We start from the raw sequence: 27,993 nt of genomic DNA on the forward strand, positions 1-27,993 counted from the left end.
TAGTGGAGACGCAGAACGACTGCTATTAAAGAACGCACCCATGGAGCAGTCAGCAATTATGCCGGAAAGTCCGTTGTTCGCAGCCAGTCCGTTGCTCGAGTCACGTAACAGCCAAACAGAAAGTCCGTTATTCAAGGCGTACGTTATACGAGGTACCACTGTAATAATAATAATTATATCATTAGTTCAGTAATTTTTTATAAAACTTTGAAATTAAATAAGAACAATCAAATCCTATTTAGTTTAAATGGTTTTTGTCAATATATTGCACACAATAAAATCAATCAATTCTTTATTGTATGAACCTTAGTTTGTTACAAGGGGGTAATTTGTTACAAAAACAAAAATTAATAATATATTTAACAAGGTAATAATTTAGTACAAAATAAAGTATAGAGTAATAATCAGTTTTTGAAAACATGATAAATTAATATAATCTTTTCAAGATTTAAATCTTATTAAATACTTATCCCTACTGACTTTTAAATTTTACACAATGAAGAAATACATGTTCCCAAGTTTCATATACTTGCATAGTACAATTACTATATATTTTTTCAAGATCTATTATAAGTCTACTATTATATGTTAAGATATAGTTTTGACCGTATCTCAAATGAAGAATTAATCGTTTAACATAATAATTTATATCCATAAGCAAATAATAATCTCACATAAATGTCATTTTAATGCTACAATATAATTGAATATGTTTATTCTTTTCTAACAAACACCAATCTTCTTGTATGCTTTGTTCACAGCACAGTCTTAATGGTTAATAACATTCACTCAGATGAGGATCTTGAGATAGCCATAGAAAAGAAAAACCAAGTCAATTTAACAGATTTTGCAATGCCAACATCCAAGTATTTGGCACAATAAAAAATAACATAAATAATAAAAGCTAGATGTTTGTTGTCATTGTTGACATAGTACTGAAATATATAAAATGATTTTCTATAAACACAATAGCAATTAGCAGTCTTTAATAAATTTTTGTAATTCAGCTATTAAAATTTTGGATTTATATTAGGAAAAAAATACCAGTAAGTCTGTGTACCAATTAAATCCAAGTTTTACACTTTAAAAACCAAAAATAGATGCATATTTTGATTTTTGTTAAACCAAAACTGTATAAATCAAGTAATAAATATATTTTATTAAAATATCACAATATCAATTTAAAAAGTGTTTATATTTTTATATTTTATATACATAATAAATTTGATTTAATCTATTGAATATTTTAGGTATACATTGATTATACTTCTGCTGAAGATTTTTATGAAGTTTATAAAGGTGTTGTTGCTGAATATTCTGTAAGTATTTTATTTTTTGGTAATGTAATAGCTAGTGATGTAACGAATATTCGGTTACTACCCGGTATTCGGCCTATTCGGCCTATTTTTCACTATTCGGCTGAATACCGAATATTTAAATCACTATTCGGCCGAATACCGAATATTTAATTACTATTCGGCCGAATACCGAATACCTAAAAACAGGAGTAAGAAATAACAAAAACACAATAAATTAATCATTTTTGCAACTTTTATTAATGCTGAAAATTAAAGTATAATTATTAAAGTTAATAACAAGTAGCATTTAACTCTAGTATTAAATTATTTCGTAGTTAAATAATATTATAGCCTTTATTTAGCCCGATATCTTATGGCATTGATGGCGTGTAGGTTAGAATGTATCGGGCATTAATGTTGTTGTTTAGTTAATTATGTCATATTTGTATTCCCGTATATTTTAATATTTATACGATATTTTAAAATGAGTTACGAAACGTTTTATTGAAACTTATCGTATTTAATAAAAGAATTATTTATCTATTTCTAGAAGACGAGTAACTAATAAATAATTTATTTTATATATAAAGCAAAGAATGAGCATTTTTCATTATATACAAAAGATAACATTTGAAATCATGTTAATTTTAAAAATATTGACAAAAACAATAGCAACAAAATATCACAAAACTTCACAAATAGAAACTCCCCAATAATATATTTGAACTGTTCCACAAATGGGGAGAAACTAGACCATATTATGTCACCACTAAAGTATATCCTTAGGGTACTATTCAGTCTACAAATACGTAGTAAAAACAAAATTTTAGTGCTTAATTAAAGAGTTAAAATGATCGATTGCAAATAAAATAACATAAGTTATAACTTGCATCTAAATACCAACAACTGCCGAATCATAGCGGGCTATTTACGGCTATTACATAAATTATAAACCAATTTGGCACTAGAGGTAGATGCTAGGCTCCATCTCATATTAACATTAATAATTATAATTTAATTAATTAATTTAAATAATTTTAGACCTAATGGAAGAAAAAACCGTAATGACAGCGAGCCAATAGAGAGCATGGTGCGCGATCTTTGCCATAATGCGGTTTGCGCGCCAATTTTCCTTCATGCGTTAATCAAGCCGAATAGTTTGGCCGAATATTCGGCCATTCGGCAACGCTCCTGACCGAATATTCGGTATTCGGCCACGCTCCTAGCTGAATATTCGGTATTCGGTTGAGGTCGAATATACTATTCATTACATCACTAGTAATAGCTTTTATAATTTGAGTATAACTTTGATAATTGATTTTTATTGTGAATATGAGATATAAATTTTATAAAATTATCTTAGTTATTCAGAAAATTACAATATATGTTAATATGAAATAGCTACAAATGATTTTCATGTTTAGTTTAAAAAAATGATTTATAATTAATAATATGAGGTCTGATTATATGAAAAAGTTCAATCTATAATAGGATTTGGATTTTATGGATAATCAAAAGAAAAAAATTTACTTCATTTTATATAGTCATTTGCTTTTTTAGTATAGTCTTTCCTTGACTTATGATGGGGTTACATTTTGAAAAACATATTGTAAGTAAAAAATATCGCAAGTCAAAAATAAAAATAAATAAATATGCTATATACAAAGTTATACAGTATGTGCGTTTGGGCTACCATTGATTGTGATAGCCAAAACTCACAAGCAGTCTTTATAACTGTCTTGCTTAGATGATATCTGAAGTTTCTCATTGAGAGTCTTTCTCTTCTCACCAGTAGCAGGAGACACAGTGAGGAATTTTGCAGACATAATGGTATACTCTAAAACACAAGAAGATATAAGATGGTACATATTAAGGAAAGTCTCAAGAAGATTGTTAATACATCAATAGAATAGCTTGAATCTAAATTATAGCCATTTTCCTGCACTTTCGCTTCACTCGCATTTGCCATCATACGACGAAATATTATAGGTCGAGGAGTATCTGTATTGTCTTATTGCATAATCATTTTCATCCGTACAGAAGGAATGAATATGGAAAATAGTGAATACAATAATAATTGTATTGTTATTTTTTTAATAATCACTCCATGGTGAAATGAAATTATAGATGAATCTGGATTTTATCATTAAAACAGATGAAAGATTAAGTACTCCATAGTAGGGTTTCTCAAACGGGATCCCGGTTGTTTTTTTAACCCGGGAAATTTTTCTTATCCCGGGAAATCCTGCAAATTTCTTAAAAATTCACTTTTTTCTTATTTTTTGTTAAGGTTGAGGAAATTTTGCAAATAGAAAGTATAATTAACTCATAAACTATCAGAATACATTTGTATTTATTAATTTTAAACCTACTTATTAGTTCTTTTAATTTTTACTCGTTATGGCATGTAGCTTATTTGTGGCAGGATTCTCAAAATTATTTGCCTGTAATATCTGTAATAATTGTGCTTATGTTGTCTTAATTTTTAACCAAGCCCAGTAGCTGTAATAACTGTGTAACGCCAAGTTGTGCAAATTGGGCCAGGATACAAATGAGTACGAAGTCTGCAAGTATGAAGTTTTTCTTCATAACCTGATTATTAAAGACAAACGAACTGCTGAATTATTGGGCTATGATGTTTCTATTAAAGCAGTCGAGGTAGACAAATCAAGAATACTACAGAACAAAAGAAGTACTGCAATAAATCTCGAAAACAAACTAGAAATCTTTCGGGATACAGGTGAAAAACACATAATATTTGTCTTCTCTTAAATGCATTAAACACGATTCCAATCACATCAATTAAATCGGTAAAGGCATTTTCAGTAGCAAGACCATCTCATTACTAAAATAAGAATTAGATTGAGTGATCGGAGCACTGTATTGACCATCTTTGCTTTTTAAAATCTTATAAAAATTTACAATATTTTATATTTTACTTAAAACACGAAAATTACCCTCTAAGTTAGAAGTTTGATCTAAGTTTTTTTTCAACTCAATTCAAAGCATTTTGTTATTGTTGTATGCAGTTTCCAGCAAACTTTAATAAATTTTTTCTATTTGTGAAAATGTTTACGTAATTCAAAAGTAATTTTTAATATATATCTCTCACAGAGTTGTTAATATGATTTTGGAGGTTGTGGAACTTATTAAATTACTTTAAAAGACGAAAAAGAATTATATCATTTGATTTTATGATAATTTGTATATCTTAAAAATAATTAATTTTGTCCCAGGATTTCCCGGGGTACCTGGACAAGCAAAAGACCGGGAAATGAGAAACCCTACTCCATAGATATATATTCACAAATTTATTTAATGTGTTAAATTCTAATTTATAATGAAAAATAATTTAAAATTAATATTTATGATAATAAATTAATAATGAATTGAATTTTTCAATTCTAAGATAAATAAGGCTTCAATAATTAGAATAGTAATATGAAAGTAAGTTGATTCTAAGAGTTCTTAGATACAGTAGTTCCTGGGACTACAGTATCTAAGAACTCTTAGAACAGGGCTCGGTCCAAACTAATTGGGACTGAGCCCTGTTTGGATTAGCAGATTTTCAAATTACATCTAATGTTATAGATTTTTCTTCTAAGTGTTTATATTTCTGCTGAAACTTATCAGTTTACAAAAGCATCTCCACAGAAAAATAACTGAAATTTTTTAATTATTAGTGTATTTGCATAAATAATTTTAAGAAAAAGTAATAATATAAGGTAATTAATTTTAATGAATTACAGTAAGACCCTGTTTAATGCAGGGAATGTGTTCCTAGACGACAAAGCGCTAAGCGAAACAGCATTAAACGAGGTCATTTTAACATGGAGTTAATAGGGAAAGGGGAACACATGACCACAAATAAACAAATTTTACTATAATTTTAAGTTATTTTTATATTAATTTGTATAATAATATTTGTTAAATAACACAAACATATGCACACAAAAATGTAAAATTCATATTTTGTGATGAAAGTCCTGGCTTTTCTGAAATTCTTGTTTTTTGTGATAAAGTTGTGTAGTTTCATTTGTCACTTTTTTCCTTTTCTTAAGAAAATGTTTGTAGCAGAAGATTGCATCCAAAACACCTCGTTTTGCTTTTGCACTTTTTTCAAAATCTGGATCATTCGTTACAGTTTGATCAACAATTTTGGTTGTCGTTACCAAATTTTCACTAAGGAAATCTGTAGAGAAATTCTTTGGGTTCTTCATTTTCGGAGTCAGAATTTTCCAGTTTTACATGAATTCCTTGTTCTGCCAGTTCTTGAAGGTCGTCGTTGGTAAGGCTCTCACCAGAAACCTGCTGTAAATCCTCAATATCCTACTTGTCTACATCTCCTAGTCCTACTGTATCTATTAGGATGACAATTTGGTCAACCTAATGATACAGTGATAGGCTCTTCTTGTTGAGAATTCTTGGATACTTACAGTCGTAACTTCTTCCACACTCCATTTATGCATTTATCAGTTAATTCTTGCCAAGTGAAGTCGATATTTCCTATGGCATCCATGATGTTATATTTTTTCCAAAATTGCACAAAACAAACATAGATTTAAGGAAAGTGCGGCGCTACAACGAATTGCCACTTTTGCCGATTAGTTCATGTTTGGGAATAATCATATTATATACGAATCAATGAAATGCCACCTTAATTTGAATCAGTGTTTTTTAGGCTTCGAGCAGACCGCGTTATATTGAATCAGCATTAATTGAGACAGCATTAAGCAGGGTGTTACTTTTAGTTTTTTCTTTCTAAAAATATAGAGTGATCACAATGAAAACATCTATATTCAAAATCATCTGCAGAGCTTTCTTTTGACTAAAACTTATCCAAACTTGATAGGAATACTCTTTAGAAGATGGAAAAGCATTTTCCTTGATTAAAAAAACAGTTCTAGAACCATCACCAATAGGAGTTTTATGATGTACATTAAAAGAAAGGTCTAATAGTGTGATTGCTATGAATGCAACTATCCAATTTGCCCATTTAAGCCAGAAATTTAAAATATGAAGTATGATCCATAAATTTTATTATGTTACTGATTTATATGAAAGAAATGTGAAATGTGCGAAATAAATTATTATATGTTTAAGTAAACAATAGTTCAATAGTTTTATGAAAGCAAGTAAGAGAGTTTTATTCTGATGAATTCACATTTAAAAATCTCATATATGTAATGGCTTAAAAAACAGGAATTACCGTATTTTCCGGCCTATAAGACAACCCCTGACTTTTACAGTTAAAATATAGAGTTTGGGATATACTTGCACCCTATAAGACGACACCCAGCGTATAAGACGATCCCCAACTTTTGAGATTTTCCTGGGTTAAAAAGTCGTCTTATACACTGGAAAATACGGTATCTAAATGTGAGGAAAAAAAACCACTTCAAATATTAAAGTTTGCACTAAAAAATGCATATATGTAATGCAGATTAACAATTATAAAACACAACAAAAATCCTAATCTGTTTATCAAGAGAAGTAACAAAAATTTACTTCCCTTGAGGCAAATGGGACAAAGATCCTAATATAAACTAAGTAGCCTTCTTGTTTTTGACCATTTCTCTCTAAAGTGACCTCTTCCCTGATGGACTGGGAATAGCGTCACGAAATAAAAGTCACTATGGCACATTATGTAATATAACATCCAAAAGATTGTTAAGTTACATAACATAAAGTGCAAACTAAAAAAATGCAAGAACTAGCACAGAATTATATGTGATAATATTGGAATTAGTGGAGGCTACAACAGAAACCATTCAATATTCCCTCCATTCTGATGTTCCAAAACCTATATTCAAAAGATGTACTAAATAGAGTTCAATTGGTCTATAGTCATATGTGCTATTTTTCTGTCTTTAAGACTATCGAATTAACATATAACCCTAAAAATTCTTTTGTTTCCAGTTCCTATGAGTGTCTCTACAATTAAACATTATTAAATTTTAGATCTGATGAACAAAATGACTACACTATTAGAAATGAGCAGCATAATCACTTTGTCTCTGGTGAAACATTGTCACAGAAGTTGCTATTTAGATTTTCTGTCATTTGGAGATGCTCCTATAAAAAGTAGTCAAATCAATGCACAATTGTTGCTGTAAGTTGTGAGACAACAAAACTGTTCATCATCATTCAATGTTTCTGGGTCAAAATGGAGAAGATCATAATCAGTTCAGTGATTTTTTTTTTCTTAAAAAACAAACCAATATAGGCTCATTGTAAAGACTTATACTATGTAATAAATGTTGTGAGTGTAAAGGAATTTGTTGGAGTTCATGGGGATTCCATCATCCCAAAACTGGCCACCATAGATGTGCAGATTTCCATTCAAGTGAGTCTTATTTCCTCATAAGATGGCTTATCAACCTCCATTTAATCTAGGAATATTAGAGCAAATGTTAATTTTCTGAAACACTGGAAAGCAACTGTTGAATGTGGCTTATCTTGTAATGAAAAAAAATGTAATAATTTATACAGAATTTTCCACATAGGTAAGGCATATCCAACTCCCTTGACACTGTATGTGTAATGCTGAAATCCTGCTGTGTGACCCACAATGACGGTGGCAATGTCTTTTTAACTTTGATAACTAATTGATCCTTTGAATCATATGAATAGGTATTTGTTTACTGTGATAAAGTACGTTATCATTTAGAAAATATTTGGAGAATTGAAGTGATTTTGGAATAGAAGCCTTTTAACAGGTTAAAATTAGTTTGGCAAATTTTTAAAATTTTATTTAAATTTTTTATTACACAAGTTCTTAATGGCTCTATTTCATATAAATTAATTAATTAAAATTGTTTTTTTTAATAGGAAATGGTCAAACAATTATCGGAGGGACCATGCATTGCTTTGGAAATTTCTTCACCAGAATGTGAAGAAAGTATGGTGACAAAACTAAGGCAGTTTGTAGGACCTTCCGATCCAGTAAATGTTTTACATAATAAATAAATTTGAAACTTAAATCAGAAATATACAAATATATTTTTTTTATTTTTACAATAATTAGTTTTTTTTCTGTGAAAAATTTTAAATCGTTTAATGGAATTCAAAATATTTAAATAAATTCTTTTTAAAATTAAAGGAAATAGCGCGACATCTCCGTCCGACCACGTTACGTGCTAGATTTGGAGAATCGAGTGCAAAAAATGCCGTGCACTGTACGGATTTACCACAGGACGGATTATTAGAGGTTAGCATTATAGTTTTTAAATACTTAATACGAAAGCTGTTTAATTATATAGATTTTTCTATATAATTCAACCAATGATGAAATATAATAATAGAAATTCATATTTTATATTTAGTGTAGTTATATATTAAATTATAGTCTTCTTTGGTACTGCATAAAGAAAATCTTAAATGTTTTAGGTAATCTTATCCACATGTTTTTTCAAATTTTATTAATATATTTATAATGAAAAACATTTTGAAAATTCAAAGTATAATAGTAAATCTTTATTTAAAACATTCTTTCCTTACAAAAATGAAATATTACTCAAGATACTTATTTTTAAACAAAATTGAGATAAAAATAATGAAAAATATTTAAAAATTATAATGTATTTTATGTTTACTAACAGTTTCTTATGCTTATCAATAAAAAAATTACTTTATATGATATATATTATTATTTTACTCTTCTAAAAATGAATCTCTTTCTGTATTATGTCAAATTATTTGATTGGTTACTTGCTCTGTTAGTAAAGTCTATTTGATTCTAGATTTTTGTTGTATGAAAAATAGTAATATTCATTAAGCCGGGGGTCAAAAGTTCTTAAAAGAAGAGCCATTTTTCAAACTAAATTTAAAGCCATAATAATTCTTTTGGACTTGTATTACAGACATCTATATTATTAAAATAATATAAAGTAAAACTTCTCTAACTTGAAGCTCTAAGGAGTAGGAAAAAACTTCAAGTTACAGAACAATAGAGTAAAAAATGCCAATTCTGAATATATTTGTATTTTTACCTCTTGCATTATATAAAGAATGTTTGATAGGTTTTTTTGTTTTAAACAGCCCGCGTAATGCCTTCCAGCAAAACGTTCAATGTAACTAATGGAATCGAACAGTTTTGCAGGTGCATCTTGTCAAGGAAAAGTGAGAGATCTTCTCATTTTGGACTGGAACATTGTCTGCAAATGGGTGTTGGACAGTAGATACGATTAACTGTCTGAGAACTTCATGGAAATTTGATAATTAGAATCATGTTTTATAGAATAAATATTAAAATTCAAATCATGGAAATTGAAAGTAACATAAATCAGAGGCAAGGACCACAAAAACCTTTGATTTGGAGAAAACTCAAGTCGGAGATGTTAAATCCTATGCTATTCCATTAAGACCTACCGAGTGCTTTGTTTTCTTTGAGTTAAAGAAATACTTTAGTTACAGACGTTTGAGTTAGAGAAGTTTTACTGTATGGGAGTTGATCAAAAACCGTGTTAATGCATTACAAAATGGAGTGTTTTAATTATCTCAAAAGTAATTATTTATTTAGTTTAGTTATTTATCTCACTATGATAAAAAGTAGAGAATTGACTGTTTCATAGAAGTGTTTCAACTTCTCCTGGAACCATTTTCAAACCACTTCTTTTGATTGTTGTTTGATATGAATGTGCATCCTTGTAAAGCCTGCTTTGGTTTCTTGAAAATGATAAAATCTGAAAATGAGGTCATTGGAATTGGCCCAGTGTATCCTAATCAGGTAGATGATGTAAGTAGGGTTTTTTTATTTCCAAGTACTCAGACTCAGAGTTATTGAGTCTCTTCACTTTTACTCTGACTTGATACTCCATGTAAAACTTGATTAGTTTCAACTGAAGTTCATATATTTTAACATCATTAAATAGAAATCCTCAGTCATTGATTGTTGAAGCATTATTGTAAAGATGTAAGGAAATAAAACTTAATTTATGTTTACAAATTAGTGAAGATTAAATTTATTAGCTGTATTTTGTCTACATACATTCTAGCTTAGATTTTTATCATATTTACAGTAGTCCAAAACATAAATGGAAATAGCATGCTCATTCAGAATAAAATCAAATTATTTTTCACAAATCTGAAAACACTGTTCACAAAATACATGTGCTGTGTTTATTTATAAATGTTTACAAAATACATGTGTTTTGTTTATTTATTTATTTTATAAAGATTTAAAGGAAAAAAGCAGAAGTGAAAAATGCCAAAGAAATGAAAGTGAGACAATTTTGAAGAATTTCTTAAAAGTCGGGAGCTCGATGGCCAGATGGCCAAGGCGGTTAAGGCGTCAGCCTGGCCCTCTGGAAATCTGGTATCGTGTGTGGGACGAACAACTCCCAGGTATTTTCCACGGATGGTTTGCATAAATTGGACTCTATCCCTTACCACTAGGGTGCCTCATTATGGATTTGGCCAAGTCCACTATGAGGTATCTCAGGCCCTCATTGTGGATTTGACCAAGGTCTCTTAATGTAAGAGTGGAAAGAGTAGGAAAAATTAAACTTCAAGTGAAATATTATGTATATTTCTGGTATAAATCAATGAAATATTTAGAAAGTTTGTCTGTTTAAGACAAACTTTGTAAATATTTTATTGATTTTGTATAACAGATTTTGTTTCAAATTCAAGATATTCATGTTCGAAATACAGGTACTCCTCACTTTATGACTGACGACCACATCATTAAGCGAATTGTTCGATAAACAAGGAGCTTGTGCCGGGAATATAGGATTGTTGTAAAATTATCCAAATTATGCAACAAACTTTAAATTTATTCATAAAAAGACTATTATAGTATGCTTAGTGCACATGTCACCATTTGCCACTGACCAACACTCAAGCTGAGAAAGGGGATTCCCCTAATTGCAGGTCGAAACTGAAACTCAATTGGTCGTAAGTGCAAGTGGTCATTAAGCAGATAGGTCATAAAGTGAGGAGTACCTGTATTACGAAAAAGTATTGTCACAAACAGCAATAATTGATAATTGTAATTAAAGTGGCGTTTGCAAAAACAAGATATGAATTATTTGCTAAGTGTACAAAATCTCAATATATATAGGCTTAAATAAAAAGTAAGTAAACTATACAAAAATATTTTATTTGGACTCTTAAAAATACAGTGGGTGATCAGTTAACGAACATAATCTGCTCCAAGACTTTGTTTGCTATCTGAATTATCGATTTACCATAGGTTTTTATGGGAATTTGATTAATTCATTCTGGAGACCCCAAAAATAAAAAATATATACTTTCTTACTATGTTTATTTATGTGTAATAATAAAAATACATATATACACAGTCTTGCATTTTTATTACTCACGTTTTTTGCATTTGTGGGGGTTAAAGAATCTGTCTAATGTCAATTGCTTTTCTTTCTTCTTCAGGATTTTTTTGGAAGTAATTAATAGCATTGTAATTGTAGAGATCCCTAAACCTATTAACGTCAACCTGGTTTGGATGCCATTCTAAGACTGTTGACAGCCTCCCATTTCTTCAAAAGATCTTTAATAGTAGATATCAACATTAATTCTCTTTTTCAGAAGAAAACATATTTCACCGAGTTTCTTGGTTTTCTTTATTTCAAGAGTCCTTGGCGTTTTTCTGTCGTCAGATCAGTTTTAGGTTCCATTATGAGCTCTTCAATGTTCTTTATTTCTCAGATGTGATTTTTGTTACTCCTTAAGCCGCTTGTCTTCTTGATATCTTTCTTAGATACGATTGAACTGCAGCCTACTGTAGACTTGTTCAAGCCATACTGCCCAGTAACATCAGACTTCAGACGACATCTGCCCACTCTCTAACTTTGCTATTATACTATCACCTTTCGAAATAAAAACCCACGCAAAACTTAACGAGTGCCCGCCCGACAGTCTTGTGAATACTATAAAAGAATTGTTGCTGTCAGAAAAATAAAAGGCTGGAATTACAAGGGAGTGTTTCAAAGTTTGGAGGAATACTATCCGATCAGTATATACCAGGTTGAGTGTCAACGTAAACATCTCCTGTGCTCCAAAAAGTTTTGAATTGTTGCCTGGAGACAAGGGAAGACCAATCGGTATTCATTATTTTATGTTGCTTCTTCTTGTGTTTGTTCTGTGAGGTGTTTGTTATCCGAACATAAAAATTCTTTCGCAAAAGTGTTCGTTATCCGATTTGTTCGTTAACCGATTACCCACTGTATACAGATGTTTTGTTGCTAGGATATTCAACTGCTTCTTTAGCCTGAAGAAGCAGTTGTATATTATTCATATGTGAATATTTTTCATAAATGTTTAGTTTTGTTTATATATATACATCTGATGAATCTTATTAAGTACACAACGGTTGCAAAACTTAGAAGTCAGTTTGCTAATATTTTTAAAATAAAAGAGACTAGCAATAAACAAGTGCTTTAATATTCTTCAAACAATATAAAAGATTTAAATATGATTTTTTGAAAAATCAGTCAAACTACTCAATTATTAGACAAATTTTTGCAAGTACAGGTGGCCCTCGACTTTTGCACATAATTGGTTCCCGAAAGTGTGTGCAAATGTTGAATGTTTGAAAGTAGAGGGATGCAAAAAGTATGTACCAAAAACTGTGTTTTAAAAAGTGTTTATTTATCAATATGTATACATAATGAAGTTAACAAGGTGTGTTTAAGTGCTTTCGGGTGTTTTCTTTATAAAGTTGTCAAGAGTTAGTTGAATACCATATTTAATTTAAAAACAAGTTGGCGTCGAGATCATTTTTAAATTGCATTTGTGAATGGTTTGATAGTATTTCGTCTGTTATTTTTAGAAGTGTTTTTTACTTCAAGTTGCCTGCTATTCTATAGTTCCTGGTTGGAATAAAGGATGAGAAGTTAGGATAAAGGACTCAAACATAGTTTGTATTGTCTTAAAATTCATTATTGAATTAACTAAAATAATCCTGGGCGAAGATGTATAATTATGCATTAAATTAAATGTTGATCATGATAAATAGGAGTTTAAAGCTCAACTGAACTGATAACTGTTGAGAAGTGTAGCTGAAAATGTTTATTAATGGTGCAAATGCACAACATGGCCGAAAAAAAGCATAAAATGGACAGTTTATTTTGAAAGTGGTGTAAGTCCATTTTTGGAAAAAATTGAGAAATCACATAATATACATATAATTTACTGTGAACTTTTTATTTATAAACAATTCACACTTATTATTTTAAAATAACCATAAGCTTTGATCAATTAAAAATTCATCGGTAAATGACATTGCATAACCATTGATTATGAAAGTGGTGTAAGTCCATTTTCTGCAGTCTAAGCACTTGGGCTTTCCATAAATTACATGGAGCATTTTTCTTGAAATTTTTACTCCCTTCTCTTGTCCCAGTTTTTCCAAGTTTTTGTAACTTCTTTCCCTTTTTTGATGTCCAACATAACTCAACCCCCATTAAAACCTTCATCACTTCATGAATGATAGATACCATAAGTAGAAATGCCCACGTGAGCGACCCCGCTTTGACGTCGGTTGCTCACGTGACTTCAGCACTTGTGAGGACAGCCATACCTTGCATACAAGAAACTTTGAAATATATATAATAAAATGCTCTAACTCTATAAAATTTAATGAAATAAATGGATGTCGACTAATGCTCAACTGTTCTTGTCTGACTTGTCTTAAGGAAAGGGATTAACCCCCTCCCTCCCTTCCAGTGGACATCATTTATGGACAGCCCCTTATAACTGAGGAGAGAAACTAGGATTTTTTTCCATTCTATCAAATTATACATTTATGGGTAAAATTCAATGTAATGAACCTAAATGAAAAGTAGTGTCTAATGGTAGCTCATAATAATGATAAACTTATCATAAAACAGTTTAACAATAAGTAAATATTTTTAATGTTCAGAATAAACAACACAATTTTATTTTGTTATTATATATAAACAAAATCAGAATAAAACACAATATGTTTCAAGTGAAATTGAGTTTTACTTAATAGAAATTTAATGAGTTTTACAGTTCAATAATTTTGAAAGTGATGCAAGTCCATTAATGGCCCAGAAAAAATATATTAGTTTAGTTAAATTCACATAGAAGTCTTTATGCAATTAACTTACATATTTCTAAAGTCATAGAAACATTGTCAAACTTAGTACACTTTATTTATATTTTTGAATCAACTAAAATGCAAACATTTAAATATCTCGAAAGAAGGAAAAATGGACTTACGCCACTTTCAAAATAAATGGTCCAAATATTCAACTTCAAACAAGTAAAAATGGATGAACAAGTATGAATGGATGAATGGTGAACTAGTACACCTTAGGACTGAGGAAATAATATAGATTCAATGATAATGAACGTCTTATCATTGTGTACACAGTCATATTTTAAAATATTAAAAATGCAATAATAATTTTAAATTAGAAATTCAATGTTTGCCTTTTGTAAAAAAGGCAAAGATGAACCAATATCAAGTATTTGGAAAATAAAACTTTTTATGTGATCAAAGAATATTAACTGACTTCTAAATTTCAATAAAAATGTATTATACTTTTGACCTTGTTTTGGTTGATTTATGGGAAACATCATATGCATTTTTGCACAAAAAGTTTTTACAAAGAAAAAAAACTAATGAAATGATTTCAAGACATGGAATAATTTCTTTTGCAGTGAAGATAAAAATTTCATCCAAAAAGATATTTGCTGATAATGAAACTAAAAATGTTTGACATTTGGTAGTTTTGAGTGATTTTGGAAGATAGTACAAGTATCCATAGCAACAAAGAATAAATTTGTTTTAAGCATTACTTTTTTGTATAAATATCAATAAAATATTTTTACAACAAACGAGATTTGTTTTTCCTTTGTACTGGGAGATTACAAGTTTTCAATTGTGTACACAACTGTCTTCATTGATTTTTCAGTCAACAAATCATATAAATTTAAAACTCAATTTTAAAAAATTCAGAAAATTTGTCCAAGATTGTTTGATAACTTGCAGGTTCATACATCAGTCAATTTTATGGTAGAAAATATGCAATAATTTCATATCAGAAATTGACTGAGTGAAAATTAACAACTATTCCTTAAGTTTACGGTGATGCCTTGTATTTCAAAAATTTAGTTCGTTATGGAAAGTCATTTCGGTCCAAATCAACTTTTTGCCTTAGGAAATAACAAAGTGAATTAGTCTGTTCCCAGACCCTGAACAATATATATTTTCTGGTTAAGTTTAAGGTAAAAATAATAAATGTATTATATAGTATTTACATGTTTTAAACAAATTGCATTTACCAACTTTGGGATCTTAAACATAGTTGCCAGATCTGCCACACACATACCACTTTTACTCTTTGCAATAAGTTCCTTTCTCACTTCACTCGTCAATACAACCTTCCTGTTAGGCTTCGTTGCTTTTGCTCTTCTCGAATGCCGTAGTTAATAGGTAGGTGTTACATAACCAAAAAAAACGAAGAAGCACAGAAAACACACAAGCATAATGTTAGAGATGTTTTTGCAGCAAGTGCATTTTTTTCGTTGCATGTGCAGTTTGAACATAGAAACATCATTTGAACTCAAATCATATGAAGTATCACTGTGTTCTATATATGAATATGGAAAATTGTATTTTCTGGATCTTTTATACTTCTTCCCCCTCCACTTTTTTTTTAAATCTATTGTTTAGGAGCCGTCCATAAATTACGTAAGGGCGATTTTGGCCATCCTAGACCCCACCCACCCCTGTGTAAGAAACCGTAATATTTTCTTTGATCCCCCTTCCCTATCTTATGTAATATTTAGGCATAATTTTATAGAAAAATTTTAACGAAAATGAGTTTTTTACTGAAACCCTAAAAACTTTAGGTCCAAAATATATAATTATTAATTACTTAATTAATATGTATTATTATTTATAAAAGACTGTTAACAAATTTAAAAATATAAAAATTTAATGAATTCGAATGAACAATTTATTTTAATAATTAAAAAATAAAGTTCTTAACAATCTTTTTATCATCATCATTAATCATCATCATAATATTCATTTTTATATTAATTTTAATTTTCACAAAAAGACGCAAAAAAATCTTTGACAGATCAACTAGCTAGTGCATGTGTAAACAGAAACTTCATACAAAATAAAACAAGAGGAAATAGAAACCACATTCTCTTGCCATATTGGTTACATCTTGGCTAAGGCCAAGAAAATAAACTACATGCTGTAAAATGTGCTAGGTGCACCGGGGAACTAAATCATAAAGCTTATAAAACTGTATATAATGGGGCAATACAACCAATGCTACTTTACGCGGAGTCTAGCTGGGATCATGTAACTAGTGAGAATTCAGTAGCAAATAAATTACTCTCTCTTCAAAGACAGTTTGCCATCAGAATTTCAAAGTGCTGCAGAACTGTTTCTACTAATGCCTCTCTGATTCTAGCAGAGCTCCTTCCTTTGCCACTATGTATTGTAGAAAAGGTTCTGAACTACTATATCGGAACTACAAACATCAAAGCTCAACAACAGTCTACTCCTATCTACGGCTGTTCAAATGCTACCATATTGCAATTACCCTATCTCTGATCATCACCCTGTAAACAAGGTTATCCCCAGGGTACGTTCCTCCATGGATAACCATGCAGACATTAATATCTACACAGATGGGTCCAAAAGCCCCCTTCATGTCCGCTCAAGTATCTGTAGCTTCCTCCAAACTGACGTATTTTGCCCAAAATATGTTAGAAGATAGCATCATCTTCAGCTTGATGTGAGGGTGTCTACAAAGCTGTTCAGTGGGTCACTTCACTACCAAACAAAACTCTGTCTATCAACATTTACAGTGATTCTTAGTCCATCCTAAAATTTCTAATAAATACCAATTTCAATAGCAATAAAATCACATATATCCAGCAACATATTGAAAATCTTGTAAATAACTTTGTTTCTTGATAACTTTTATGTTTGTTCGTGGCCATACTGGCATCCTAGGAAATGAAAAAGCAGACTTTGAGGCTAAGTCAGCTGCAAAGGACACTGATTTGGACTACACTCGCAACCTTCTCTCACGCAGCAGCCTTAAAAATTATATTTATGACAACGTTATGCAAAAGTGGAATTAACAATAGTTGAGCAGTAAAACTGGTAGAATAAGATTATTTTCCTAGCGTCGAATGCAGGTTCTCGTCACCACTTAGAGATTTAACGTTTGCTTGCCGAGCATGTATAACCGGACAGAAACTGCCTCTTGCTTTTGCTCTACAGAAAACCTGGACACCGTCGACCATATGATCTATCATTGTCCAATTTACGGTTAAGATAGACTTATTCTGAAATTAAATCTTTACGCTTGGTTTCAGGTGGCCATGTCCCCTCGATAAGCTTGTTCAGTAGCCACTGTGATACTTTTTACAATTATGTTAAGATTATTTATAATTTCTAGTTTTACATTTTAGTTCTCACTAAAAATCGAATACTAATTTTATGTTTACTTTGAATCATGTATTTTGGTTTATGTATTTTATGTATTCTTAGTGTTATATACCCATAGGAGTGGTGCACTTATTCAAATAAAAAAAAATGGTGAGAAACCCCCACACGGCCTTTCTCCCATGATAAAAAATGTTTAGAGAGTGACTCTGCTAGCATTATTATTCTATCACGTCACATCTGATGGCGTTAGTACAACGAGCGTTCTTAATAGAAACCGCCAAATTAAAGCCAAATTCAAAACTTCACCACTCAACGAGATCAAAAAATAAAAACAATATATTACGTAAGACGAGATCTATTACCCCCATACCCAAGTAAGAAATCCTTGACCCCTGCCCACCCCAAAATACCTTACGTAATTTATGGACGGTCTCTTAGGACATGAAAACTGACAATTTTTAAGTCTGTTTATTGGGCATGTCAATGTTAATCCGGCTGGTTTCTTTTCTTTACAAGTCTGCAATAGTTTGCAGATTAGGTTTTTCTTCCTGCCAATTGACAGATTTGGTATTTAAATCTCGAATCGGGTTTAAATTTTATAGTGTGAATTTGTGTAGTCAAAATATAAAAAAAATTCAGTTTTTATTTTCCAAAATTTATTTACACATGCAATATTTCACAAGTAAATTAAGGAAATCCTATACATATTTGCTGGCATTTTTCTTTTTTTAATTACAGGAATTTGTTTTATGAAGAAAACAATTTATTGCTCTATTAAGTTAAAAAATATATATATATTTTTTATTTATATTTATTTGATTTACAAGTCACTGAATCTATAATAATGGTTAGACTTCCGGATCGGGTTACATTTTATTGTATTATCTATTATGTTTTTATGGTAAGATGACATTTTATCGTGCACGATACAAAAATACTAACATTTAGAACATTACTAAAACAATTCTAGATTGAAATAAAAGTGCAATATACAGATATGTACCAAAATACTAACAAAAACAATAGGCAAGAGTTTTAGTGGGAGAAGTATAAAAAAAACATGTATACAAAACCGAACAAGCATATTTTATATAATTTCCGAAACGTAAATATTAACTATTAAAAGCAAAAGAAAAAATTTCCAGACAAACAAACAACTATAACTAGTTTTACTATTTTCCCCATTGATGTATTCCTTTAAATGCTTGGTTAGGATAACAAAAATATGCTTCCAGACACAATCAACTGCCAGATTTCATAATCTAAAAGCCACTCTATATCACAAAAGATGTGCTTTATTTTTTTTGTTTTTTTACAAAACATTGTTTAGTAATCTCTTGCTATTTTCTAAAGTTAAATAATAATTCAGTAAACTAGAATTGTGCACCAATATTTTAATAATCAAATTAAAGGGGGGGAGGAAAATAACTATTTTGAAGGAAAGTCTTCAAGGTTGTTTTAGTTTTATATATATATATAATTTATATATACTCTCTCTTTTCTTAGAAATATTAGACAACAAAAATAATTATATTAGAAAAACTAGTTTATTATTTTAAGCTATAATATTTTAACATTTTACAGGTGGAGTTCATTTTCAAGATTCTTGCCAGAATATAGCAGACTTTGAAGATGCAATGCCGCCATTAATGCCTTTTTACAGTAATATTTTACAATTTTGAGCATTTTACCTTCTGTTATGTTACCTCATTGATATTTATGACAGAAATTTTAATATTACAGTTTTAAGTGCTTAATTCTAGTCGGTCTGAATTGTCGAACGCGAGTCGGCGGAAACCGAGAAATGCACGGTGTGCATCGGCATACGTGCCAACTATGTATAGGTGATTCGAGCTCGAAGGGGGAAAAAAAGCTTAGTGAGGCATCACCTAATTTACTTTGGCATTATTTCGCACCATTTTGGGACCAAATTGCAGTTTGATTGGGTAGCCCATAGGACATCTCTATATATAATGTCTGTGTTTTACACCTCCTTTTTTTATTAATAGAACCCGGGGGAAAAACAAATGCTAGTGCTCTTCGTGGGGTTTTAATTCTTTGATTTGTTTAATCAAATAAGCCTTTTCGTCGATTAAACTGCTCGTCGTCGGATCGGTCGGTGTGAAATTTAGTAAGAAAATCCACCAACTTCTCTTTGTTACGGAGCAGAATATCCAGAATGGGTTTCGGTTTATTTGGATTTGCGACGAACACCTAATAAAATAAAAATTAATTTTAAGTAGTGTAATATTTTTATACATTCCAAATTTGAAAGATAATAAATACCTTAAATACATGAAATGCTTCAAACTGTATATTTCTACTTTTTTCTTTTAACATATTCATCATCAACTTCAGATTTTCTGGATTACTGATGTAGCGAGTCATGATGGTAAAATTGTGACGATCCAAAAGTAATTCTCCCAGTAACTAAAATAAGTTTGAAAATTTTATCATCAATCATTTTTTAAAAATATTTTACCAAAGTTACTCTACAAACCTTTAATGACTGTCTTCTAGTAACATAGTTTTCTGAATTCAACAATTGCTGATAATGACTAAATACTTTATCATAATTATTTTCTAAAAATTCTGCACAGAGTATTTTATGACGAGTCAGAAGTTCCTAAAAATAAGAAAAAAAAAAAAGCTTTAAAAAGACACTTATTTTTATTTTAAAAAGTTTAAAAGACGACGTACTTTGAAAGTCGAAAAGGCATCGGAAGCGATATCGAATGTCGAAACTTCGACGTATTTAAAAAAGTTATAAAAATCGTCGGAATACAACATGATTTTGGCCAGTGCCTCGTAACGAGCGCATTCGCGTAACATGGTACCACAGTTCAAAGCAATCTCCTGCTTCTCGTATCTGTTAAAAATTAAATTTATTTTCATTTATCGACAATATTTCGAATGAAAAAATAATAATAAATACTTACCCTCTCATCAGAGTAAAAAGAATCTCTGGCTTTGTACAAATATACTCCACAGTGGGAGATCGGGTCCCTATCTGTCTTCGTAAGATATTATTGAAAATCTGGGCAACATCCTTTTTACCCTTTTATAAAAATAAAATTTAAAGTTTATAATACATTTATAAAATTTTAAAAATTCTTTTGAAGTAAAACTTTTTCTAATGAACTTTAAAAAAATAAAACTGTATATGCATGTTTTTTTAAATAGATTAAATGTGAAAAGAATTAATCCAGCTGAATTTCAAAAAAAAGAAAAATGCTATAGTTTGACCAGAAACAGTAATTGACTTAGCCCCATAATAGCCTGATCATTTGGTTGAAGCCAAAATGTGGTCAAATGAAGTCAAGCATCTGAACATTATTTGGCTGGCTGTTTACAGAAAGAACTAGATATTTATGTATTTGATGGATAGTGATTAAAAATTTCTTTACAGTTATATAAATAATCCATGTAATTTGTTAGTTTATTTCATAAAGTGATTAATATTTGTTAATAGGAAACTGATTTATCTTGATTATTTAGCTCAAATTTTTGAAGACGTCGACTCCAAAGAGTTGATGTTCTTCCGTCGTCTTTTTGGCCTTGAGAGGTCGATCCTGTTATATGCAATTAGATTTGAATTGAGTTTCGAGTTTCCCGGAAACATTTTGTTAAATTACCTTAAACATTTTTAGAAACATAATTTCTGATCCTTCCTCTTTGGAATCTGTGGCATATTCTGTCTAAGCTGTCGTCGATTAAATCATTAAAATACTGTTGGTATACTAAACTGGAGGGACTGTTTAATAGAATAGGTATTTCACTTTCCCTAATTGACTCATCTCCGGATGTCTTAAAATATTATACAAACACAATCTTATATGAGTTCGATAACCTTTTTCTTAGAGAAGAAAGCGACATTGTACTCGAGGCTAAATATCACACACGGTACCCGGAAACACTAGATAATTGTCGGTGTTTTCATATTTATTATCGGTAACTGCCGTTTATAATTAAAAATACAGTAGTTCGGACTCAACTAAAAAAGTTTCGTTTAGCATGGAAAAATTTGTGTATAGATTTACTCGTAAGTGCATCAGTTGCGTGTGCTTATTGTATGCAGGGAAATGCAAACCTGAATCTTATATACCTGTTAGCTTATATATACTGGAGGAGGCGATCGGACTGAAGGTCCGGGTAGCGTAACTGGTAACGTGTCTGCACGGATAGCAGAAGTTGCGGGTTTGAGTCCCGCTTCGGGCCGATTTCTTTTCCTTCAGTTCCAAATTATTAAAATTATTTATTTAATTTAATTATAATTATTAAGTTTAGTAAGAGATGGCGCCTAATGCCAAGCTCTAGTGCCAAATTGTCTTATTAATTATTTATTTATTATAGCCAACTCTAGCCCGATAATTCGGCTCTTGTGGATGTATAGCTTTGTAACGGGTTAGTCGTTATTTATTTATAACCTCTGTGTACTAGAAGTCCAGATTTATTACTGACAAACACAGTTCCTCTAAGCTTAAGGCCTAACACTCACGGAAATAGATGACGGAAATGCAAAATGACATCGGTTTTATCATCGGAGCCAATGGAATACCAAAATTTCTACTTTTGCCGTAGAACGACAAAAATTAAATTAACAGGAAGGCTTTTTAGCAATGATGTCCTAAATATCAAGTGAAATAAATATTTGAATTATGACAGTCAGTACAATGTTAGAAAGTGTGGTTTTCTTGACAATGAATATATTATTGTCTTTGAAAATGTGTGTTACTTTATGATAAAAAAGTGTACAGATTTTGACGATATAAACAGACTATCTCATTAGACATTTGGAGAAAGGTACTATTGGTAATTATATGAATTCCAGCTCAGTCTCAAAACTCAATGAAACTTTGCAAGAAAATTTATTTGAATCAAAATGGTACCTTTGCAAATTTTGAACCCTATTTTAGAATTTAAGATTAAATTTTTTAAAATGAAATTATTTATAATAGTTTCAACTGCTTAAAAATTTATATAACTAACTCCAATATCATATTGTTTACTGTTCTTATTGTTTATATGAAAAATACATTTGCTTCTCATAACTAATAAAACAAGCAGTTAGTGAAAATAAAATAAAGTTATAATGAAGCAATAATAAAATTATAATAAGCAAGTTTTTAACAAATGAAAATTGTTTTTGGAATTGCTAAGAAAAAGAAATGTGTCAGGCATGTTGCAACACTTACATAACTAGAATAATTTTACTTACGAGTAAGTTTAATTTTAGTAAATTAGAACTACGCTATTCATAAAAGTCACTGGGGATTTTTTTAACTTTGATTTTCAGGAAGCCTTGATATAAACCTTTTTTTTTTTTTTTTTTTTGAGAAATCAATGAAGTCAGTAAAGGTTCATACCAAGGCTTATCTGCACGAATAGTATTACTGAAAATTCCCAAGGACTACACTGTAACCTCCCCTTGTCAAGTTATTTACAAGTTAAAAGATTAAAGAAGATAAGCAGGAAACTTGTTCAAAGATGACTAAGTTTACTTTTCTTTATGTTAACATACTATAAAGAGAAATAATGGTTTTAAAAAATCCACTTGTTGAAAAGGCAATGCCATACTTATACTAATAGGAAAAAATTCTCAATTCTTAATGAAAATGCTTGTCAATTTCTTAGAAACCTTAACCGGTTCATAAATACAGTAGAGCGTCATTATCCGAAACAATTCGGGACTGGCGTTGTTTGGATAACTGATTATTTACGAAAAATGTATTAAACACAAAACTGTACTGTATATATTTTGTATCACATGTCTTACAAATACACACCTTACATAAAATAGTACATTAAAGTAAGCCTACAGTTTAGGTTGGCAGGGAGGGGAGAAAGTGCTGCGGCGCCACAGCACTAGCGGAAGTTTGAATTTTCCAACCGGAACGATTTTGGTTAACAGATGTTTCGGTCAATCGGTATTCGGATAATCGATGCTCTACTGTATTGTTAATAATGTATTTTTATCTTTGTTCTCATAACTATTAAAAACAGAATTGTTACAATGATCATGATAATGATTAAATAATGCCTTATTACTTTAAAATATTGAATATAATAAAATATTTTTAAAATACCTCAAAATCAATCTTTGATAGATTCTGAATGAATAACAATAGCAAATTAGAATTATATAATTCCTGAGCTAATTGTGCAACAACTATATCAGTCTGAGGTTCTTGATCACTCGTACCATAAAGCATATTTTTCATCAGTACTAGATTCTTTGATACATCTTCCTGAGCCTAATTGGATATTTAAAAAAATAATTAATAAATTATACTCAAATTTTTTTTAAATATTTAAAATCAATTTACCTTTTCAGCTTTTTTATCTCCTTTCTCTAAAACAAGAACAGCCTCTTTCAGAGCTTTAACAAGCTCATAAGGACCTTTTTGGGATTTTCCAAACAATGGCATTTTGACTGCTAAAAAGCAGTTAAAGCAATGCCTAAAATTTTAATAATCTATTAGAAGAAAATTCTTAGAAAATAAAACAGTTACTATTTAATAATTTAAAAATTTTGAATTTAACCTGATTATTTTGCACTTCAAACTTATATATATGCTCTTGTATTATAATTTTTATAAAAATTCTCTACATCTAATCTCACAATATTGATGTCCTTATGTAATATAACACCTTAATAAAAATAAAAACATCAGTTTTAGAGGAAAATATTTATTAAAACATAACTCTCTCATAATTAAAAATATTCAATAAGTATAAAATATGTTATGTTCCTAATAATTTTAATAATTTTACATATAATTTCTTCAGGAAATAATAAATAAACCTAAGAGTTAGAATTAAATGACTGAAAATATTATCATAGTATTGACTAGTAGAGTGAAACACGCTATAATCAATATAATATAAATATATATATATATTGTAGTATATAAAACTATTAACAGTTATTTTCTATACATGCCAATTACAATTTTCATCATTTTTTAAAAATAAAGTTAGACACATTCATCCAAAATATCAGGTTACATATGTAATTGTATTATATATATCAAATTACAAAGAAGCAGGTAAAGATAAAGTACATTCATGAAAGGTATTGTCTCTCTAGAATGCAGAAATTATGAAATAAATTTAATGAATGGAAATGTAAATTTTTCAAAAATTCTAAATTGCATAAAAAATTAACCTTCATTTCTGACAGAACTTGTAACAGACAATTACATAACACAGTCAAACCTCATTAAGATGCTCCCCTTAAGCTGCCACCTCACCGAGCGCTAAAAATAATAGTTGAACAGATCTTCCACGTGTTTTCGAGATGGGAAATTCCCAATAAACTGCCCTCCGTAATCCACCGATTTAAAAGCCTGCACAAACATGCACCTTAATGTAGGCTTTTGAATTGATCTTTGTTTCCTGATTAAAACAGACTACACAAATGGAACTTAGATTATTAGTCTCAGCAGAGATTATTCTTTGAAAAATTTCCACATACATTTAATGAAAAAGTCTTCCACTGCAATTTAGTTGTCTAAATTGTTGTGAATATAGCTTTTGTTTTCAATAGTTTGCCACAGGTACAGGAAATGAAGCTCAAACTACATGTAAGTCGTTTAATTTCCGAGTTGTCAATCACTTTTAATTTGGTAGTCTGAGAGTCTGAAAGGCTCTTGGGAAGCATTCATTCTTTTGTTAAAAGTCCTATTATCACACATTTGGGAAGAGTTAGTTAAGGGTATCACCCAATATCAGAATATTAGAAGCTCTCAAGGTGCTCTTCCTTTCACAAATTAGTCAAGTCAGTCCCAGCTAATTTTTGCCACCTTCGTCTGCTGCTGATTCTCTGTCACAAAGGTGGTTGGTACTGCGGATAAAATAATATTGGAAAAGATGGCGCGACAACCCAATATAAAGGATGCCAAACAGGGATTGTTGAAACTAAAATTTTTTGAAAAACATTGCTACAATGGCAGTGTAATGTGTGATATCAGACCTGGTCCTGAAGACATGAAAGTTCAACATTGGCTGACAGTGGTCACACATTGAACAGCTTCCTTGACAATCACTGCTTTCAATATGGTAGCCTGAAAGTACTCTCCCAAGTGACCACTTAGACATATATATTTAGACTGTGTGACTAATTCACTGTTAGCATTCAATTCAAACAGTTTTCTTGTAGGTTTAACTTAAACCTATATGAAACTCTATAGCCAAATTACATTTTCTTCTGTCAAAATTACTTAATTGTTAAAAATCTAAACTACATTTTAATCCCGTAACAAAAATTTAATGCTGAATTTCGTTCTTTACTGGTTATGGTAAATTCTGGAGTTTTTAATATTAAATACATCCAGTATTTAGTTGTATAAATTGCTTAATTGTATCAATACCAGAGTTGCCAATCCAGGAAAAATGGGCTAACAAGTGAAAATTATCTTACTTGTATAATATTTGAGTCAATATGGTATATAAATGCATATACACTTACAATATGATAAAAAGGTATAGAACTTTGTTAAAAAGTAAAGATGCCAAAGGAAATCTGTCTATTTACACTGTTTTTAAAATCACCATTAGTCAACTGACTTTTTTTTTTCTAACCAATTATAGCAAGAAATTTAAAATTTTGGAAAGATTAATTTTTGAATTCAAATTCAAAACTGTTTACAATTGAAAAATGTCAGCCAATCAAAAGCAAAATTTCAATTTCCAAATGTTAAATGGTTGAGAAAATCAGATATTATTCAACTGTCAATACTGGAATTGAACTTAAGAAAATCTCATTTGTAAGATAATTTTGTGCAAAAGCTTGGAAAACAATGCTAATGCAGGAAATAGTGAAAAGAAGGAAAAGGATAGAAAATGGTACAAAATAGGGATTAAAAATTCAGTTTAAATGGATTGGGAAATCATTTCCTGGTGGTTGGTTATGAATTCCCCCAAAGCATAAGAGTTACATTAAAAGGAGGGCAGCAGCACAAATTCCTAAGCTTAGTTATGAGCTTTTTTCAATAGACTGCCAACCTCACCAAACTGCCGTATTCGTGATCAAACAAACAGTGGCATCTTAATGAGATTCGACTGTAATCATTTTTCGGAATATTTCAATAATATAGTGAAGCATTCTAAAATTTCAAAATAGGAATTTAAAATTTTTTAATGTCTTAGAATGGTTTGTATAAAACAGTTTTGCCACATCTGTTAAATATAAATTTCCATAATGTTTAAACAAATTACAAGGACTAAAATTCTAAATTCCTGTAATTATAAAGTATAATTTATAAAGATCTATGCAGTTATAGCTGCAAAGCTAGTAAAGCTTTTTATCATTTATTAAAAAACTAGTTTATTTTTCTTTGAACATTAAAAAAGTTCTTCATTAGATAGAAGAATACCAAATAAAAAATACAAGAATATTTGTTTTTAAACAAATACTTTGTTATAACATTCATTTTACATCACTATTTCCTTTTTAATATAATTACTTAGCATTTCTAGCAATATGTACAGTAAGACCCTGCTTAACGCTGTTTCGGTATTACGCGGTAGTATTGGAATTACCCGAGATTGCACGCAGTGTTGGGATCAAGGCATAATATCAAATTTTAAAGCTTATTATCTGCGGCAGACATTCCGACAACTGATTGATAAAACAGATGGAGCAGATAACAATCCATTAGAGATTTTTGGAAAAACTAGTAATATCATGGATGCCGTAGACAACATCAATCTTTCCTGGAATGAGGTGACCGAGAAATGTTTTGAAAGGAGTATGGAAGAATGTATGGCCGGAGCTAAGCAAGGATGTTGACACAAGAGAATCCATTGTTGATGTCGACGAAATTGTCAAGCTAGCTAATGAAACAGGGTTGGATAATATAAATGCGCAGGATATTGAAGAATTATTGCAAGTTACAACTGGAGAAAGTTTTTCCGACGACGATCTTAAAGAATTAGTAGAACAACAGGTGCATGAAGATGACGAAATTAGCGTTTCTGAAGATGAGGAACAAAAGGAACTTTCAACGGATTTTCTAAAAAAAAGTTTAGCCAGTATAACGGAAATAATGGATCAGTTTATACAAAATGATTTCAATTTTGATAGAAGTTCAAAGGCAAGACGAAGTGTCATGGATGCGATGTCTTGCTATCGACAACTGCTTGCTGAACGAAACAGGAAAAGGCAAACGACGTTAGATGACTTCTTCACAAAGAAACAAAAGATGTCAAATGAGGAAGAACCTTCCTCATCACAAACATAACTTCTTTATTCGAACTTTTTTTTTATTTTCATGAATGTTTTAT

The 27,993-nt window shown here is 30.2% G+C and overlaps 3 protein-coding genes across 4 annotated transcripts in view; 2 read left to right on the forward strand and 1 right to left on the reverse strand.

Moving 5' to 3' along the window:
- nmdyn-D7 (nucleoside diphosphate kinase homolog 7) overlaps positions 1 to 19,560 on the forward strand; it is a 49,597-nt gene extending 30,037 nt beyond the window's left edge. For both annotated transcript variants that reach the window (XM_067265848.1, XM_067265850.1), the window contains 4 exons: positions 1,251 to 1,319; positions 8,130 to 8,243; positions 8,401 to 8,508; positions 19,291 to 19,560. In XM_067265848.1, coding sequence (XP_067121949.1) covers positions 1,251 to 1,319; positions 8,130 to 8,243; positions 8,401 to 8,508; positions 19,291 to 19,326 — 327 coding nt within the window. In that variant the 3' untranslated portion in view covers positions 19,327 to 19,560. The remainder of the gene's footprint in view (positions 1 to 1,250; positions 1,320 to 8,129; positions 8,244 to 8,400; positions 8,509 to 19,290) is intronic.
- Positions 18,330 to 27,993, reverse strand: part of Mo25 (calcium binding protein Mo25) — a 32,061-nt gene continuing 22,397 nt past the window's right edge. The window contains exons 4-10 of the mRNA XM_067265856.1: positions 24,033 to 24,165; positions 23,793 to 23,960; positions 20,646 to 20,764; positions 20,407 to 20,575; positions 20,207 to 20,332; positions 19,993 to 20,136; positions 18,330 to 19,920 (exon numbers count right to left, since the gene is read on the reverse strand). Of these exons, the coding sequence (XP_067121957.1) occupies positions 19,774 to 19,920; positions 19,993 to 20,136; positions 20,207 to 20,332; positions 20,407 to 20,575; positions 20,646 to 20,764; positions 23,793 to 23,960; positions 24,033 to 24,134 (975 nt within the window). The 5' untranslated portion in view covers positions 24,135 to 24,165 and the 3' untranslated portion in view covers positions 18,330 to 19,773. The remainder of the gene's footprint in view (positions 19,921 to 19,992; positions 20,137 to 20,206; positions 20,333 to 20,406; positions 20,576 to 20,645; positions 20,765 to 23,792; positions 23,961 to 24,032; positions 24,166 to 27,993) is intronic.
- On the forward strand, positions 27,191 to 27,950 carry LOC136971420 (tigger transposable element-derived protein 1-like). Its single transcript, XM_067265882.1, has 2 exons — positions 27,191 to 27,494; positions 27,556 to 27,950. Exons 1-2 carry the CDS (start codon positions 27,191 to 27,193, stop codon positions 27,948 to 27,950), a joined length of 699 nt encoding a protein of 232 aa, XP_067121983.1.

This window comes from Centruroides vittatus, unplaced genomic scaffold (genome assembly GCF_030686945.1).
Source record: "Centruroides vittatus isolate TY-2023 unplaced genomic scaffold, ASM3068694v2 contig_250, whole genome shotgun sequence".
Taxonomy (NCBI): Eukaryota; Metazoa; Arthropoda; class Arachnida; order Scorpiones; family Buthidae; genus Centruroides; species Centruroides vittatus.